The following is a 17,569-nucleotide window of genomic DNA, read 5'->3' as shown; positions in this document are numbered from 1 at the left end:
ACAGAGCTACACAGAGAGGCTGCCTGTCCTCAAGGCTCATGGGTAATGACACACACACACACACACACACACACCTGCCTGCAGCATTAGGTGCTCTTGTTCCCCAGCACAAATGTAAAACAAACAAACTATGGCCAAACAAGCGCTACATGTTTTAAAGCGGAAGTGCAACAATTTTTAATTTAACCAAGTGTTATTAATCTTATGTTAAGATTAAAAAATACATTTTTAGTATGAAGACACTTCCCTACTAGTGCTGTCTCAAAAGATCATATTGACTTATTTGCAGAGGTGGGAGTAAAATGTGCAAGTCTCAAGCAAGTCTCAAGTCTTAACCTTCAAGTCTCAAGCAAGTCTCAAGTCTTAACCTTCAAGTCTCAAGCAAGTCCAAGTCATTTTTTGTGACAGTCAAGCAAGTCAAGTCAAGTCATAGCCAAATCATACAAATTCATGATGATTTACCCATGTTTTCATTTTAAAATAAGCTACAATAGGCTAGTTATGAACTGCTGGAGTTTTATTTGTAACAAACAAATAGACATTGCACTAATTCAAGCCACAAAGCCTACATCTGAACGGTTTAAGAATAAGATGAAATGTATATGAATAAAAATAAATGTATTTCAAGTAGACCTATTATAAAATAGCCTATTATTGTTTCAATATGCCTCAAATATAAGGTAGCCTAAGCTACATCAAATCATGAAAATATATTCAAACAGTTGTTTGAACTATTCAATAATGTTGAAAAAGTGAACTAATCAATCAATCAAACACTGCCGCCGACGTCACTGCCAAACTTTGACAAGCGCGACAGCGCAATGGGTTTTAGGAGGGTTTAGGACCGTCAATGCTATATCATATTATACATAAGCCTAACATGTGAAGACTTTTCTATGCCGATTGCTGGCAGTTAGCTAGGCCTACTTACTGTTGTTAGCCTACTACTAGGCTGTAACGTATGGAACAGGGACATGTTTAAGAGGGAGGGAGAAAGAGAGGCGCTTACTTTAGGTTACATTGGCAACATTTTCGCTATATATCAAGATTAAACTTAGACAAGAAAATGTTTCACTTTGCCATTTCACACATTTTAACCTAATATGGCGTTAACTAAAAAGCATAATAGATTCAAAGCCAACTCTTAACATGCCTCAAATTTGACGTTAGGTTTCTAACACGACTAACTTCTGACGGATAAAAAATCAACGTGGTGGTGGTTATGTCGCTATTTTGCACACTTGCAGACTGCTGTTCATTTCTCCTTTGAGTTGTCAGATACATCATCTGTGAAGCCAAACATTATTATATTTTGGTATAAACGTAGAGCCTTCCATATTTGCTAGTTAGCCTACCTCAGTCTGTCTCATTTGATCTGGCACTTGCTGTTGGTCTGTCGCGTCACTTGGTAACAATGACAGGTTAAGCCACAAGGCGATGCAACAGCACCTAAGCAGATTTTCTAAAATCGTAAAGTTAACTCCTTAATATGTATGAATAAAAGTAAAAAGTCAAGTCATTTCAAGTCATTTGTCTCAAGTCTAAGTCAAGTCTCCAGTCACGAATAGCAAGTCAAAATCAAGTCGAGTCTTTTATACATGTTGATCAAGCAAGTCTCAAGTCCTAAAAAATGTGACTCGGGAGTCTGACTCGAGTCAAGTCATGTGACTCGAGTCCCCCATGTCTGCTTATTTGAGAAGACTTTGACTTATTTTAGGAGTCTTATCAATACAGACTTGCTCAACGCACTCGCACTTGCTCAACTAGATTTTTAGATCTTGATATAAGATTAATAACACTTGGTTAGATTGTACTAGACAAGCAGTTTTTGCAGTGCAAGGCTCTTAATCCTTCCCCTGCTCTGGAGAGATCAAGATCAGCCTCAGGTGCCACAGATGGTGCTCTTCCTCTTGCACTCCAAGAACTGCTTACAGTATCTAATAAAAAGGGTTATTAATCTTATCAAGATCAAAAAAGAAGTGGGTATTGTCTTCAGTATAAAGAGACTTGCCTAGCGCTTTCTCGTAAAATCATTTGACTTCATTTAAGAAAGGTTTGAGTTATTTTAAGACGTCACATCCGGAAAACAAGCAAATTTGTCTGCCAGTGCATTAAGCAAATTTGTCCTAAAAACAAGCAAATTTGTCTGCCAGTACATTGAGCAAATTTGTCCTAAAAACAAGCAAATTTGTCTGCCAGTGCATTAAGCAAATTTGTCCTAAAAACAAGCAAATTTGTCTGCCAGTACATTGAGCAAATTTGTCTTAACACAACTCCTTAAATTAAATCAAAGTTATCTTTCAAGAGAGCACTAGATAAGTCTCTTCATACTAAAAACAATAGCAAATAGATTTTTTTGATCTTAATATCAGATTTATAATAACACTTGGTTATATTTTATTTTTTGCAGTGTACAGACTTTATTAGTTCTTTCTGGTATGTCCAAGGAAAGTTGAGATACTTCTGTAATTGGTCATACCTAATACCTAATAATTATGTAAGACATAGAATTATCATTGATGCAAGTTGGTAAAGTTGGTTGCAGTTGGTTGCAGTGCTCATACAGTATTTTTCCGTGTATGATCAGTTACTGTACAACAACATCAGTTGCAGCTGTCAGCCTCTAGGTGGCACTTAACAGCACAATCTTACAGCACAACACTTCCTAATGGGAGTATTCCCATCAGATCTTCTAATTAGCAAAATAATCCCAGTATGGATGTTATTTGGTGTGTGTGTGTGTTAGAGAGATTTTTTGGTGATTATTGTTTCACTGCTTCATTCTTCCCATGCAGATCCAGTGAGAAGGTGGCAGAACTGAGCTATTTTACTACTTTGGAAGATCTAGGTCTCGTCAGAACCCAAGATATTGCCATTTCAGAGTCTTCTCAGGTGTGTTTCATGTGCAGGTTTGGTTTGAGGCTCAAGGGTGGATTCTGTGTATGGTAGGACATATGCCTCATTTAGTGTACTGTTCGTAAAGGTATTCATCATTTTGTATCATGAATAATGGGCATTTTGCCAAGCTAATGCCCTTACTGTTTGAAGATTTTACTAGTCATATCACAGCTGTACTGTACGTACATGCTGGGGCCATGCAGGTGTCTGAGTTCGCTCTGCTGCCCTGCTTTTGACGCTTGAACCTAGGAGGCATTCCAGACGCCAGTTACATTTTTAAAGGAACCGTTGGGATCACGTATCCCTACACAAATTAATTTGATATTATGAATTACTTCATCAAGAAATGAAATCAATGAATCAATATGAAATTGGGCCTGCCTTGCATTTGGCAACTACCTCGGAAAGTATAGTCTGTATCTTGATACTATGATTAACTTAATCATGTAACGTTATTCAGCCATATAAGCAACCATTTCGGACACCATGTTTTGACTCTTTATTGACTCTCTATATCACTCGTACAGACCTTGAACAAGTGCGCACCTAATTTTGAATTGAATCCGCATCATAGGTCATTACCGGAAGGTCAACCAGACTTTAACTTTCTTTTGATTCTCTCGCCGCCCAAAACACGACGCAGACGCTCTTGCTGCTGCTCGCTGCTGAGAGACGCTGGAAATACTTCAGAAACGGGGCGGTGGTAGCGTAGTGGTTAAGGAGGTGGGCTAGCATGCAAAAGTTTTAGCCTGAAAAAGTTGTGAGTTCAATTCCCGGCTTTTCCCCACTGTTGTGCTCTTGAGCAAGGCGCTTAACCCCAAGCTGCTCCAGAGACAATGGCCCTTGTAATGTAATTGACATGTAAGTGGCTTTGGATAGAAGCCTCTGCTAAATGAACACATGTAAGTGTAGGAAAACTCTGGACTGTGTCAAGTCAAGTCAAGTCAAGTCATATTTATTTATATAGCACACTTAAACGCAATGTTATTGACCCAAGAAATAAGAAATAAAATAAACAGTAATAAAAACAAAAAATAAAGACATAAATGACAAAAAATAAAATAAATAAATGAAAATACAAAATAATAATAATAATAATAATAATAATAATAATAATAATAAAATAATAATAAAGATTATGATTGTTGTCCAGTGTCACTGGACTGTCTGCACATGTCTGTGAGAATATCCTTCTGCCCCTGTGTACTACTCTGGTCATACATGACTACAGCACAATAAAAACAGAGACCGTAAATCCAAATAAATCTCAAACTGCGGGTTTGTTCCACGCTCTGACAGAGTGGACATCCAGTCCAGCCGAGAGCAGCTGCGGTGGCGCCCCCTAGTGGCCCCAGTGGTGCCGTGGCCGAGCCCCGGGAGACGCTGGAGTACAGAGCTGCCATGGAGCTGGAGATGTGGAAGGAGATGCAGGAGGACCTGTTTGACGACCAGGTGAGCGGGTGCTTACAGGTGTGGTCTGTCCGCTGGGGGGGGGGTGTGGAAGGGTTTGGGGGTGTGAGCTCATCGATTTGTGCCCCTCAGATGAAGAAGAAGGAGCTGAACCACATGCAGGCGCTGGCCGAGGAGTGGAGGAAGAGAGACCGCGAGAGGGAAGCACTGGTCAAGAAAAAGGTCAGCATCTTTGAACTACTGTCCCCTGAATCCCCTCCACTTACTTACACTGACCTTCATTGGCACAGGGCCCAGTTTCCCGATAACGACGGAGACACGCTCTTACGAGGGTTTTCTACGATTCATCTTACGATCGTTCGTTTGGTTTTTCCGACTGTTTCCCGAACATGCTCAGAAGGGCGTGAACGCAGCGTGCACTGCTCTTAAGATGCTCTTAAGGGGAGCTGTCCACGTTGATAGTTCTGAAATATCCTCTGATTTGACGGTGATATCAGGTGACTGCACGTCACAGCTATAGGCCTACCATTTAAACTTCGGATCTACACATTAATTCACATCAATACGAAAATAGAAACACTTTGACATCTGCATGTAAGCATTCCAATTAGGTTATATACCACACAGAGACATAAATAATTGTAATTATTAAGATTAGATTGTTGCACCATGCAATCATTTTTCGCGGTGTCAAGAACACGTTTGAAGATAAGAAAGAAGTCGAGTAAGAAAGAGAGGAAATGTGTAGGCTTAGATTTTGATGCAGTAGGCTACAGACTAAACCACATGTTGCTTTCTTTGCTTTTTACCTCATAGGCCTAATAAAATATAGCCTTCACTTAGCAAAGATAATGTCAAACTATTCTGGCAACGTCTCGTTTAATAACTTGATTGCATTTTTGTCCGCTTTTCATCACATTATTATGACCATTAAATGTAGGCTATTTTGCACGCTAAAATCTGATTCATCACAGGTAACACAATAAAGAATGGGAACGTATACGTTGGATTATGTATTCTAAGTTGTAATTCCTCTGTATGTCCTGTTGGTGACCTCAGTGAGAAGTACTGTTAAGACGCTCTTAGCCGGTAACGAGTACTCTGGAGCACTGGTAGATCTACGAGTGTTTTCACAACGCTCTTAAGCTACGATGGTTTCGGGAAACAGTCGGCAAATCTTAAGACGTTCGTAAGAGGGACTTTACGACGCTCTTAGGCTTAAGATGCTTTCGGGGAACTGGGCCCAGGCTTCTGGATGCCTAGACTTGATGTCCAAGTCAAAGTGAGGCTTTGGGGCAGAAGAGGGATGGACTTAGTAGATGCCCATCTCCTCGTCCACCCCTTACAGGAGCTAACATTAACTTTAATCAATTAACTAACTTTAAAGATTACTGAGCCATAACCCTTTCATCTATTTAGAAATGGTAAATGCAGAAAATTGGATTCGGCATTGATATGTCATCCTGCAAGGATGTTTGCACAGGTCTGGAAAGCCTGGAAATGTAGGGATTTATGAAATTATGTTTCCCAGACCTAGAAAAGTATAGAAAAGAAATATGGGTGAAAGTCTTGGGAAAAGTCTGGAAGTTTTGCTCACAGTAATACACATACACAAAAAGTTCACAATGCACAAAAAGATATCAAAGGCCAAGGGTCATGCTTGACCAAGTAGCATCTATTAAAAGGACAAGCACCCTGCAAAGAGGGTCTGAGAATCTAGGCTTTTGATCAACACCACTGTGAATGCAAACTTGACAGTCATCCGTGGTGATGTCCTAACCTCTACTGATAAAGAATTGTTGTCTGTTACATAAAGCAAATGACAGATTTGTATACATACTGTATGAAGCTGCAGTAGTAACATAAACCTGTATTTGTAGGAACTAGAGTACAACCTTCTTGAAGAGCAGCTACAAAAAACTCTGGCTGAGTTGGAGAAGCGGGAGAAGAATTTGGCCCATGCTGAGCTGGAGGTGAGACAAACTAACACACACACACACACACACACACACACACAGAGAGAGACAGAGACACACACACACACACACACACAGAGAGAGACAGACAGACAGACAGAGACACACACACAATCACACACACACACACAGACACAGAGACAGACACACAGACACACACAGAGACACACACACACACACACACACACACACACACACACACACACACACACACAGAATCACACACACACACACACACAATCACACAGACCCACACACAGACACAGAGACCGACAGACCCACACACAGAGACCGACAGACCCACACACAGAGACCGACAGACCCACACACAGAGACCGACAGACCCACACACAGAGACACAGACCCCACACACAGACCCACACACAGACCCACACACAGACCCACACACAGACCCACACACAGACCCACACACAGACCCACACACAGACACACACACAGAGACTCATGGAGGCAAACCCAAGTGTGTGAATGTGATTAGTATGTGTTTTTTCACAAGCACGTTTCTTCATGAGTTTGTGCAAGTGATAAACACCCTGCTTCATCTGCTCTTGTGTGTTTGTGTGCATGTGCAGACACAGCGGCTGCAGCGTGAGTTGCGGGCAGAGCATGAGTTCTCCGTGCGTGAGCTGCAGGACAGTGGGCGACGGCTGCGTGAGGACTGCACCCACCAGGTGGAGCTAGAGAGGGCAAAGGTCAGACAGCTGGAGGAGGAGAACACGCGGCTGCAGCAGCAGGTAGGCAAGACGGCATCTCTGCATCTCTGCCCTCGCCGCCCCCTCGCACTCAGCACAAGCCCAACCCCCCTCTCCACCCAAGAGTCAGAACTGGGAAATGTGGAATCCATTACACAACCCTGTGCTGGTGTAGCTCTACTCACTAGCGATGGTGCTGATGTGGGGCTGTGCTGGTGTAGCTCTACTCACTAGCGATGGTGCTGATGTGGGGCTGTGCTGGTGTAGCTCTACTCACTAGCGATGGTGCTGATGTGGGGCTGTGGTGGAGGCCTCAATCTAGTGGTGGTCTTTCTCAGCGATTCGGGCGTCCCTCATGCTGTGTGACCCCTGGGAGGGAGCTGTGTAGCTCCTGAGTGTTTCAGATTCTTAAACACAAATCCATCATGAAAGGTGCATGAAATGATGGCTAGTTATGTAGCCTAGCTGGTGTTACAGTCTATTTAACTTGGACATTATTGTAGGAAGAGGTAGAAACACTCAGGGTGCCAGATGCAGCCATTTAACTTTGCCATCCATTTGTTTATCTTAACACCCAGCTATCGCCAACTTGATGGCTGTGCCATAAATGATTGATTATTGATTAGTCACTATATTCAGGGGTGTGATTTTTCCGTTTTTAAACAGAATTCAGTTTTTTTCGACCTGAAAATGAGACCCATTCGTATAGATCAGCTGATTTTTTTTTTTTTTTTTTTTTTTTTTTTGGGGGGGGCGGTGGCGGTGCTCTGTCGGTCAGAGGTAGGCTATATTTCTGAATAACACAGACCATTGTTATGTAGGCCATAACAGGCCACTGACAATGATGACGGGTCTTCACATTTTTCCGAATATCACGCCGCAAGTAGCCTAGTCCGTTTACTAGTGGATTTCAAGTAGGGTTGATCAGCTGCGTTCTGAAGAATGCTTGATTCAAGTTCAGTGTGTGTGGCAAACTAGTTTCTCAGCAGAAGCCATGAAACGGTAAAGGTCAACAAATTGATTTAAAAAGACATCATGTATGAAGTTGTTTTTTTTTCTCGTTTTGGCTTTGCATTGGGTTCGCTGTCAGGATTTTCCGGTAATGAATCTCGTTATGCTGATATTTCATTTTCATTTCTGCGTGTTACAGGTTTTAGTTGTAAGCACTCCGTGCTCCGGATATTTTCCTTTTTTCTACCTTTGCCAATCACACCCCTGTATATTAGACATCTTTTCTGGCAGTGCTGACAGTCTCTTGTTACACAGAGGTTCACTTTCACCATACCACAACACACTGTTTCATGTGGAAATGACACCCAGAGTTGTGAGTGATGTCCAAGTAGGAAAATGGCAATCCTTTATTGATTATGATTTTGAAAAAAAGCTGGCCTTGTTGTTTTCATATGTAAAAGAGAGAAGACTGGCTGATCTTCTCTGAGTGTCTATGCTATTTTTTGTCAGACTCTCTTATGATTGTCACATTATCTTGATTGTCACATTATCTTCCTTTTTCAGTCACTTTAATAGTTTGCAGTTTTGTTACCTTCTGTCTTCTTTCTTTTTCATCTGTTTCTTTTCAAGGAGTGTTTTGTTTCTGCTGGGAGGGGGAGGGGATGAGAGTGGACATGCTTTGTGTCTGGTTGTAGGCAGCATGTGTCTTATGTGCAGACAGCCCACCTGCTGAAATACTTCTGTTTGCCATCTCATTCTCCCAGCATGCATCTGGTCTGTGCTTGAGCTGGCAGTAACAAATCAAGCAAAGTCAGTTTCTGACCACCACAAAACGCAAACTGAGTCACAACTCATACACACACACATATACACATAAAGACAGACACACACACACACACACACACACACACACACACACACACACACACACACACACACACACACAGCTCACATAACACATTCTGCTACACAGGCTTCTATGTCTCTTCTTGCCCATGTCAAGAAAGTGTAAACATACATTTGTTCAGTGGCGGCAAAAACACCAGAACCAGTTTATCAAGCCAGAAATCCTCCCACTGCCTGACACGCACACACACACACACACGCACACACATGCACACACACACACACCCCCCTCTGCTGGCTCTTCTGGCAGGATAGCAGGCATTTATGTGTGAAGGTTTTCTGTGGAGTCTGTTTCCTGTCAAGAGAAAAAGACAGGAGAAACAGAGGGTGAACATTGCTTTTTTCCTTCCTCATTTGTAACACAATTACCACAGAGTCTGTGGTCTGAAACTTCACTCTGTGTCTGTGTGTGTATGTGGATTGAAACTTTCCTGTGTCTGTGTGTGTGGATAGATGGTGTATGTTTGTACTTGCTCAACAACCCTCACCCTGGACATTTTTTTTTATGCATAATCTGTTTTGTCATTGATTGACAGTGCTTTAAAAGAATAACATATCAATAGCTAAAGTGGTGCCTAATTTGGTAACAGATGTAACCATTTTACAATGTGTGAACTCACTGTGTTGTCTGTCACAGAGGCTGTTGTGTAGCCATGTACAGACAGGTTTGCTGTTGTGTTGCCGGACCCTGTGACAGGAGGGAGATTGTGCTGTGAATGGAAGCAGTCCTCCCAAAGGTTAGGCCTGTCTCACTGCTTTCTCTCCTCCTGCCTCTCAGCTACTGGACGCCGACAGCAAATACAAACTCCTGGAGAAAGAATTCCAGCTGTTCCGCGAGCAACAACATACCCGGCCCGAGGTCCGCCTGCAGTCGGAGATTAACCTGCTCCGGTTAGAGAAGGTGAGGAAGTGTCTGCATTCATGCAGGCGGTAATGTAACATTGGAGGAGCCTTTTGAACATGTAAACATTACCACACTCATTAAAGTATCGTTCTGTTTCTCCAGCGTTTTGTGGTGTTAATTGTAAGAATATTGGCTTAGGAAAGGGGTAAAGATAGCCTACATGAATGTGATTTCCTTTCACATTTTAGCATCATTGTCACACATTTTGTTTACATTTTTTTTTTTTTCAAAAATAGAATAGGCTTTAAACATTAAAAATTCAATATAATTAAGGTAAACAAATGACTATGCAGATATGTATGTTTTTTAAAATATTTTGCGAGGTCAAAAAGTAGCATTAAAACAGTGTGCAGAATCTAGCCCATGTGCTCATGTGTTGTGCCCCTGCAGGTGGAACTGGAGCGCAAGCTGGAGACCAGCACCAAGTCCAAGCTGCACTACAAGCAGCAGTGGGGGCGTGCGCTGAAGGAGCTGGCCAGGTTTAAACAGGTAGCGCAGCCTTCACAGCCTGACCCCACACCTGCTCAGTGCCATGGGCCTTCACAGCCTGACCCCACACCTGCTCAGTGCCATGGGCCTTCACCTATGCCTGGCCTTCACACCTGCCTGATGCCTGTACGTGATGTGGCGTTAGACATGGGAGAGACAAGTGAAAGAAGTGAGATTCGGAGTCTTTAGTTGGTCCAATCTCTGCTAGTGGACACAATAAGCCAAACTGGCCTGACGTTCTTCCTTGCTTCACCACTAACTGGAGGCTAAAGTAGACAGACTTCAGCTTTTGACCCATGTCCTTCCTGTGAGGGTTGTGTACCCAAAAAGAGCTGATGGTTAGGCAACGCCTCTACTCGTTCCCAGGAAAAGATTCAGTGCTTCTCTTCCCCGTAGTCCTCGCACACAGAGACGCTAATGGACAACTGACATGTAAGCAGAGCCAAACACATCGCTCTGTATCAGTCAGAGCAAAAAAACAGTGAACCGTCAAATAAGCAAATTAGCAAATTACCATTGTTTGTCCACAGCAAACAGTCATAGAGCAGAAGTGTGTGTGTGTGTTATGCAAAAGCCTCTGATCTGTGGCAGGCAGGGGCAGCGCGGTTGCATCTTGTGCCAGTGTCTGTGGCCGTCTCTGTGGTCTCGGCGGAGGCCGTCGGGCACTCGGGGCCCAGATTGGGCTGGTGTGCACACGCACACACGCACGCACACAAGGAGGCTTCGCCAGTGAACCCTCCGACGAGCTCCCAGCAGTGTAAACACAGCTCACGCTAACAGCTTATCAGGCCTCACTAATAACTGTTACGGACAAGAACCAGCTGGAAAATCTGAGCCCCTCTCTTTTTTTCCTCCCTTTTCACTCCTCCTCCTCCCCCTTCCCTTTCTTTTCTAAGTGCCAGATATGTGTTAAGAAAACACAAGTTGATTTATGTTGCACTAAGGGGCTTCATGGCGTAATATGAAATGGGATCATAAATCATGTTTGTATTATAGTAAGCATTAGCCAGGCTTTGGCCATCTCCATCTCGCCCTCCTTCACTAGGATGGACATGGCCGCTGGACATCAGTGAGTTGGCCAGAATTCTGAGGGACCAGAACGAATAGAATCCATTTTTGCCTTGTGTCTGCTCGCATTGTCTGCTGCAAAACAAGCGTTAGTGTTTACATATTCACCTGCGTAATGTATGCCTGCCTGGAGGTTGTAAAGGAGTGGGCAGGCCAGCTGTAAGCCCTGCTTGAACTCATTTGAAAACTCATTTGAGGTCCTCATGGTAACACTCTATCCATGATGTGGCGCCGCAGGTCACTGCTTTGCAAAAGCTAATGGGGATCTAAATCTAAATCAAAAAAGGAAAGGAAATCATGATTGTCAGATTGGTCGACTATTGCTTCTGTTTGTCTGTATTGCATCTCACAGACATTAGATTTTGAAGATGAGGAGAACACCAATGCTGCCTTTCCGCTTTGGGGGAAAATGCTGGTGTTTGAGGAAAATCTGTAGCCCTTAGTCTATGCTAGGCCATGCCACAGCCTCAGTTCAATACTGTTATGGAACAGGGCAAAATTGGAGCTGCATTTTCAAAAGCTAGTTATCTGCAAATACCTCACAATCCTGTGAAAATACACAGACACTGTCCTAGCACATGCGTTGCATTTTTAAGCCCTTATTATGAGTCTCTGCAATTGACGTCTGTTTCTGAAGACTCACAGTATTCTAATAACTTGTGAGAATTGAAGACCAAAGCTATTGGCTGCTATTTAAGAGGAATAGCCTCATACTGGCCCTTCATACATTGGGAAACGGTCATTAGTGTTGCCGTGTGTGAGGCTGGACCAGGACCACGCCCCAGATGGCCCCAGTTGGCCTGGGGAATGGGGCACTACAGTAAAACGGGGAAAATGGACAGATGCCGTTGGTCAAGGGGATACACAAATCGAAGCAAATCTATGGTTAAATCAAGGCTTGCCAGAGAACAAGGACCGTTTAATTAATTAATTATTCATTCAAATTGTTGCATCAAATTGTTGCAAAGCACTGTATCACTTTAACTTGCAAACACACACACACCACACACAAATAGTTTGTGTTTGAGTTTATCCCACATTCCTTGCTGAACCTTATCTGTAGGTAGATTTATGTCAGGCCATCTGAGACTTCATTTTCTCTTTAAAAAAAGTTACATGACTGTATTCCATCTGCGCCCCCTTCTCATTTACACACACACACACACACACACACACACCTACACCTACACCTCTTTGGTGTTGTCCTTGTGTGCCAGGCTTTGTGGCCTGGGAAAGTCAGAGTGCTGAGGCCCCCCAGGTGGCTGTCCTAGCTGTCAGCTCCTCTCCTCTCCCCTCCAGAAAACTGCACTTGAGCTGCGTCTGGCAGCCCCTGCTCTCCTCCATCCCCTCTCCCGGCTCTGCCTGACCGCTCCCTGACCCCTCGCTGGGCGCGGGCCATGAGAACACAGGTCAGCCACTGGTCACTGCATCTCAGCGGAATCCCCCCACCCCACCCTTCATAAATAACCCAGGACTGAAGAGGGGGGAAGTGTGTATACACACACACACACACACACACACACAGACTCATGCCACAGGGCTGGCTGCCATTACTGAAAATAGCTATGGAGGTTGCTGGAGATGCCACACACCTTGTCTGGGGTTCCCATTGTGGGCTGTGTCTCTGGAAGCGCTTAGATGCGTGGCTGGAGGGCAGCTAGTGTGGACAGTAGTGTGGGCAGCCCCGCTCCCCCTCGGGAGGCCCTGCTGATTCGGCGCGGCATTCTCGCTCTGTTGCATGTTTGGCCCTGTGCGCCGGCCGGAGAGACGTTTCGAGGGAAAGCCTGTTTTTCTTGCAATTAGGGTGCAGTGAAAAGCCCTCATTGGCCCCTAATGTTCACCAAAAACACAATTAGACTCAATTACACACCAACCTCTCAACCCTCTCTGGCTGCGAGCGGTCCAGTTGGAGCTGGCCGGCCGTTCTCACACATTCGCACTGCCCAAACTCCCCCTGCTCCACGACTCACACTTTCTCATCCCGCTCTTTCATTCTCTTTGTCCTCAATGCCAGATCTCCACAGAGGAGGGCTTTTTCTGGCTCTGGCTGTTCCTCACCTACTCAAGAGTTTGTTTGCTTCGATACCAATTGGAGAGTAAATAGTTACAATGCTCCCATCACCTCCCAATGGTCCTTCTGGTCCAAGGGTTTAAAACTAATTTTGGCATCCTCTTCGCCACCATACAACAGTGAATACACTGCACACACTACAACAGTGAACTAATATACTGTGTGTGCGTGTGTTTGCGCGTGTGTGTGTGCGTGTGTGTGTGTGTGTGTGTGTGTGTGTGTGTGCGTGTGTGTGTGTGTGTGTGCTAGAGGGAGCAGGAGAACGCCATGTCTCGGCTGAAGAAGCAGCAGCAGGAGCTGGAGCACATGCGTCTGCGCTACCTGGCAGCGGAGGAGAAAGAAGCGGTCAAGACGGAGAAGAGCGAGCTGGAGGACATCAGAAACCAACTCAACAAGTAGGCGTCCCTTACCAAGCCACAGTACACAGCTCAGTTGCGCTGGACACACGTCCCTTACCAAGCCACAGGACACAGCTCTGCTGCACTGGACACACGTCCCTTACCAAGCCACAGTACACAGCTCTGCTGCACTGGACACACGTCCCTTACCAAGCCACAGGACACAGCTCAGTTGCGCTGGACACACGTCCCTTACCAAGCCACAGTACACAGCTCAGTTGCGCTGGACACACGTCCCTTACCAAGCCACAGGACACAGCTCTGCTGCACTGTAATGTCGTGTGTATATGATAGTGCTGTTGAGTATCCTACATTGAGTTAGCAGTGAGTTCCTCTCCTTTGCCTGCCTGACGGACTCTGCATCTCTGGAGACTTCTATGATCCATTCGGTTGCCTGCAGGCTCACAGAAACAGCTGTGCACATTCCAGCTGACCCTCTGAGCACAGACAGGATCTGTGGAGTCATTAGTCACCAGGCAGTGAGACTGGGCTTGATTTTTCTTTTTTAATGTTCTTTCCGTTTGGGAGTATGTCACTAGTGGTTTCCTGCCTTTAAAGTGCGGGATGTCTCTCCTCATTGGGCTGTTGGTGCTCACTGACTCCCACACATTGTTATGTGTATGTTACATAGGAACCCTCATCATATTCAGCATACATTTCCTGGGTGCTCTGATCCAAGGGGTGACACTGACCGCAAATCCTTTAGTGTTTAATGCAACAGCAGGGGCTCCTCCTTGTGCCTCTTCTCCAGGTGAGGCAGTAAGGGAAACCCAGACAGACTACAGAGTATGTGATGGTTTCAGCAGTGCAAACTTGGAAGACGATGTCTGAAATATTGAATGAAGCTCACAAATGGATGTGTTTAAGATGTGGTTGGTTGTTGTCTGCACAGAGCAAAGGTAGTTCTTTGCCATTTGCCCGAATTTGACATATGAGTTCCCAAGGATGCTGGTAGGGTAATAACACTGCAGCTCCAAACTTCATAAAGTGCATTCTAAAGGCCTATTCACACCAAGAACGATAACGATAACTATATAACGATGAAAGCATTCACACTGAACAACGATAAACAAAGTCTTTCCTTGTGTTAATGAATGTGACTGTTGAAATTCAATGGGTTCTGATTGGCTATTAGCTTTTTATCGTTCTGAAAATCGCTCTGAAAATGATCCCCAACGATATCGTTCTTCATGTCGTTATCGTTATAGGTTATGTGTGAACAGAGTCATTCATATTAACAAGAACGATATTTATTTATAGTTATCGTTATCGTTCTTGGTGTGAATGGGCCTTAAGGGAGAGTAGCTGTGTTTGAGATGGTGGATGCACATGCTTCCCCTCCTGTGAAGGTAGCTCTGGTAAATAAGTGTGTGATATCGCGTGTGATGGGTGAGTGTGTTGGCTCATGCGTGTGTTTTCCGCAGGCTGAAGCAGCAGGAGGTGAAGCAGCCGTGGGGTGACCCTGTGGGGGGGTCAGCAGGCGAGAGTGTGGATGACCACCTGAGTCGACTCTTAGAGGAGAGGGACACTCTGTTGCGCACGGGCGTCTACACACACGAGGACCGCATCATCAGCGAGCTCAACCGGCAGATCCAGGAGGCCATGGCCCAGAGACCGCCGTCCACCACAGACCGAACTCACAGACCCGCCCACTGAGAGCCAGATACTACTCACCCCTGGCCACCTGCAATCTCTAATAAGGGACCTTCATGAAGTGAATTCCCAATCAGACATAGCCTGCAATGACTGCTGCAACCTTCGGTCCTCCTGTGGTCACAGTGGCAGGCTGGGACTATTTGAATTGATATCTGTGATTGATTGTCGCAACACAAGAATCCTTTTCCATGGAAGGTGTGGATGTTAACAGACATAGTTGTGTCTTTTGTATATTTATGTGTGTATCTGTTGACACTTTTAGACCATTTGTTACTTTTTTTTAATGAAATGAGTCATAAAAGTCCCACATCTGTGTACTACGGAGAACAATCTCTTGACTTTATTTCATCACCTGATGTGCATCAGCCCAATGAGAGCGTAGGGATCTCCTGTGAGGCCTGGAGGGTTTCTCAAGAGTGTAGTGGTGGTGAGGGCCACTAGGGGGCGGTAGCATCTCAGCTTATGTGATATCATATTTGCATTACGCCAGATCACTGTTTATTTATTTCCTTTTTTTAAAAAGATGATTTAATCCAATAAAGGGTTTTGTTTTTGCCTATCTGCATTGTCAGTTATAAACAGAGCATCCCATTATCACAAATGGATAACTGTCCTGAAACACATGACTTTCCACTTTTATAGTACTTTAGATAAGTCAATCTAGGAGAGCTGTGATTTCTTTTGACAAAAATAATTAAAATAGCATATCATTATTATCGTAATATTTTTTAGAAGTGCCGTTTTTGCAGGCAAATTCTAATCCCTAAACATTGCTAGACATATTTTAAAGGTACACTATGCAGGTTTTTTTTAGCTTAATTTACCTTCATCTAACAGCTTCAGAGTCATTGGAATGGTTGTATGACTTTTTTCGGGTTGAATGGTGGCCATCTCGCTTCCCTCTAGCGCCTGTGAGCGGAAAAACCACCTTTGCAACTGTGGGCCGGCGGGCCGACGGCCTAAGTGTCAGGAAGTATAACGAGTTTAACGAATTACTTTACTGCATTCAAATACACATGCAGGCACCGGCTAGAAAAAGGTAGCGATGGAGTTTCTCAGACATTCGTCATGACAGAGCCAGCGAAAAAGAAGCAAAAACCGAGAAAACAGTAAGGAAATTGCCAATACTGCATAGTTTCCCTTTAAAGCAGTTCACTTATAGCCGTGAGTCATTCAGTGTACATTTAATGTATTCTTGTAACATCTGTAAATTGCAACATGTCTAATCCTCGCCATTCACCCTGTAAGCCCTATAATATACATTATCTGCTGTGCCTGAGCAACTGTGTTGTCACTCATTTTAGATAACAGAATAACTTTGCCTTTTACATTGTACATTGACATTCTAGGTACATTAACTGACGGGACACTATCATAGGAGACTCGAGCTTGGGCTTACTTTTTCGGCCGCATCGTTTGGTAGGACACCCCATAAATCCTCAGTCTGTGTCCTGCATGCGGTCATCTCTGTCCCTTTATCTCTGCACACTTCATTTTTGCGGCTTTTGGGGAGATCAACCGGTTTGCTCTCTCTCATGATTAGTCTCATTTGTTTTGGGGGGAATCCCCTACAGACCCTCTCTGTGGATGTCTGAACGAGGTGCCCGGAAACAGATGTCTGTTTGAGCCAGGTGGATCTCTGGGCAGCCGGCGAATGTGGCTCATGCACACGCATGTAAGAGGCTAATTGATGAATAAATTCCCTGCGTCTCAAGTGGCTGATGCAGCTCTTCGTCAGTCGTCTCTGAACGTCCATTGAACTGCCTGCCTATACCCGCTGAGCATGGGTTTAAGGTGGTGAGGCGGGGTGGGGACGTCCTCCACAGGCCTCTTCCTCACATTAGGCTGCGGCTTGTTTTAGCCGCTGGGGCCTCTTTTCACCAGGCAGCCTGCAGCACTCACGAGGGCAGACTGTCAGTAACAGCTTACACGACGGATATAAAGGCCCTCCATCAGACCTGTTTACACACGCACTTACCCCAGAAAATGGCCATGTGATCTATGTCCGTCTAGACAGCTGCAGGCCAACAGGCAGGTTTTTTTCCGATGCTCTCTGTGAGCTTTGTATGCTACCTTTTAGTGTTACGCATGTCAGGCCTCACCGGGCAGCGATAAAGCTGAGAGGCAGC

The 17,569-nt window shown here is 44.5% G+C and overlaps 1 protein-coding gene across 1 annotated transcript in view; it reads left to right on the top strand.

Annotated features, from left to right (window-relative positions):
- LOC125295073 (centrosomal protein of 120 kDa) overlaps positions 1 to 15,760 on the top strand; it is a gene marked incomplete in the record, with an annotated part of 22,318 nt that extends 6,558 nt beyond the window's left edge. The window contains 10 exon segments of the mRNA XM_048244221.1: positions 1 to 42; positions 2,796 to 2,892; positions 4,198 to 4,350; positions 4,441 to 4,530; positions 6,189 to 6,281; positions 6,878 to 7,039; positions 9,633 to 9,755; positions 10,149 to 10,247; positions 13,636 to 13,781; positions 15,209 to 15,760. Of these exon segments, the coding sequence (XP_048100178.1) occupies positions 1 to 42; positions 2,796 to 2,892; positions 4,198 to 4,350; positions 4,441 to 4,530; positions 6,189 to 6,281; positions 6,878 to 7,039; positions 9,633 to 9,755; positions 10,149 to 10,247; positions 13,636 to 13,781; positions 15,209 to 15,440 (1,237 nt within the window).
- Between the last annotated feature and the right edge of the window lie 1,809 nt (positions 15,761 to 17,569).

The sequence above is a fragment of the Alosa alosa genome, chromosome 5, assembly GCF_017589495.1.
Source record: "Alosa alosa isolate M-15738 ecotype Scorff River chromosome 5, AALO_Geno_1.1, whole genome shotgun sequence".
Lineage (NCBI taxonomy): Eukaryota > Metazoa > Chordata > Actinopteri > Clupeiformes > Clupeidae > Alosa > Alosa alosa.
Note: the sequence above shows the minus strand (reverse complement) of the source record. Positions and strands in the feature narration are given on the sequence as shown.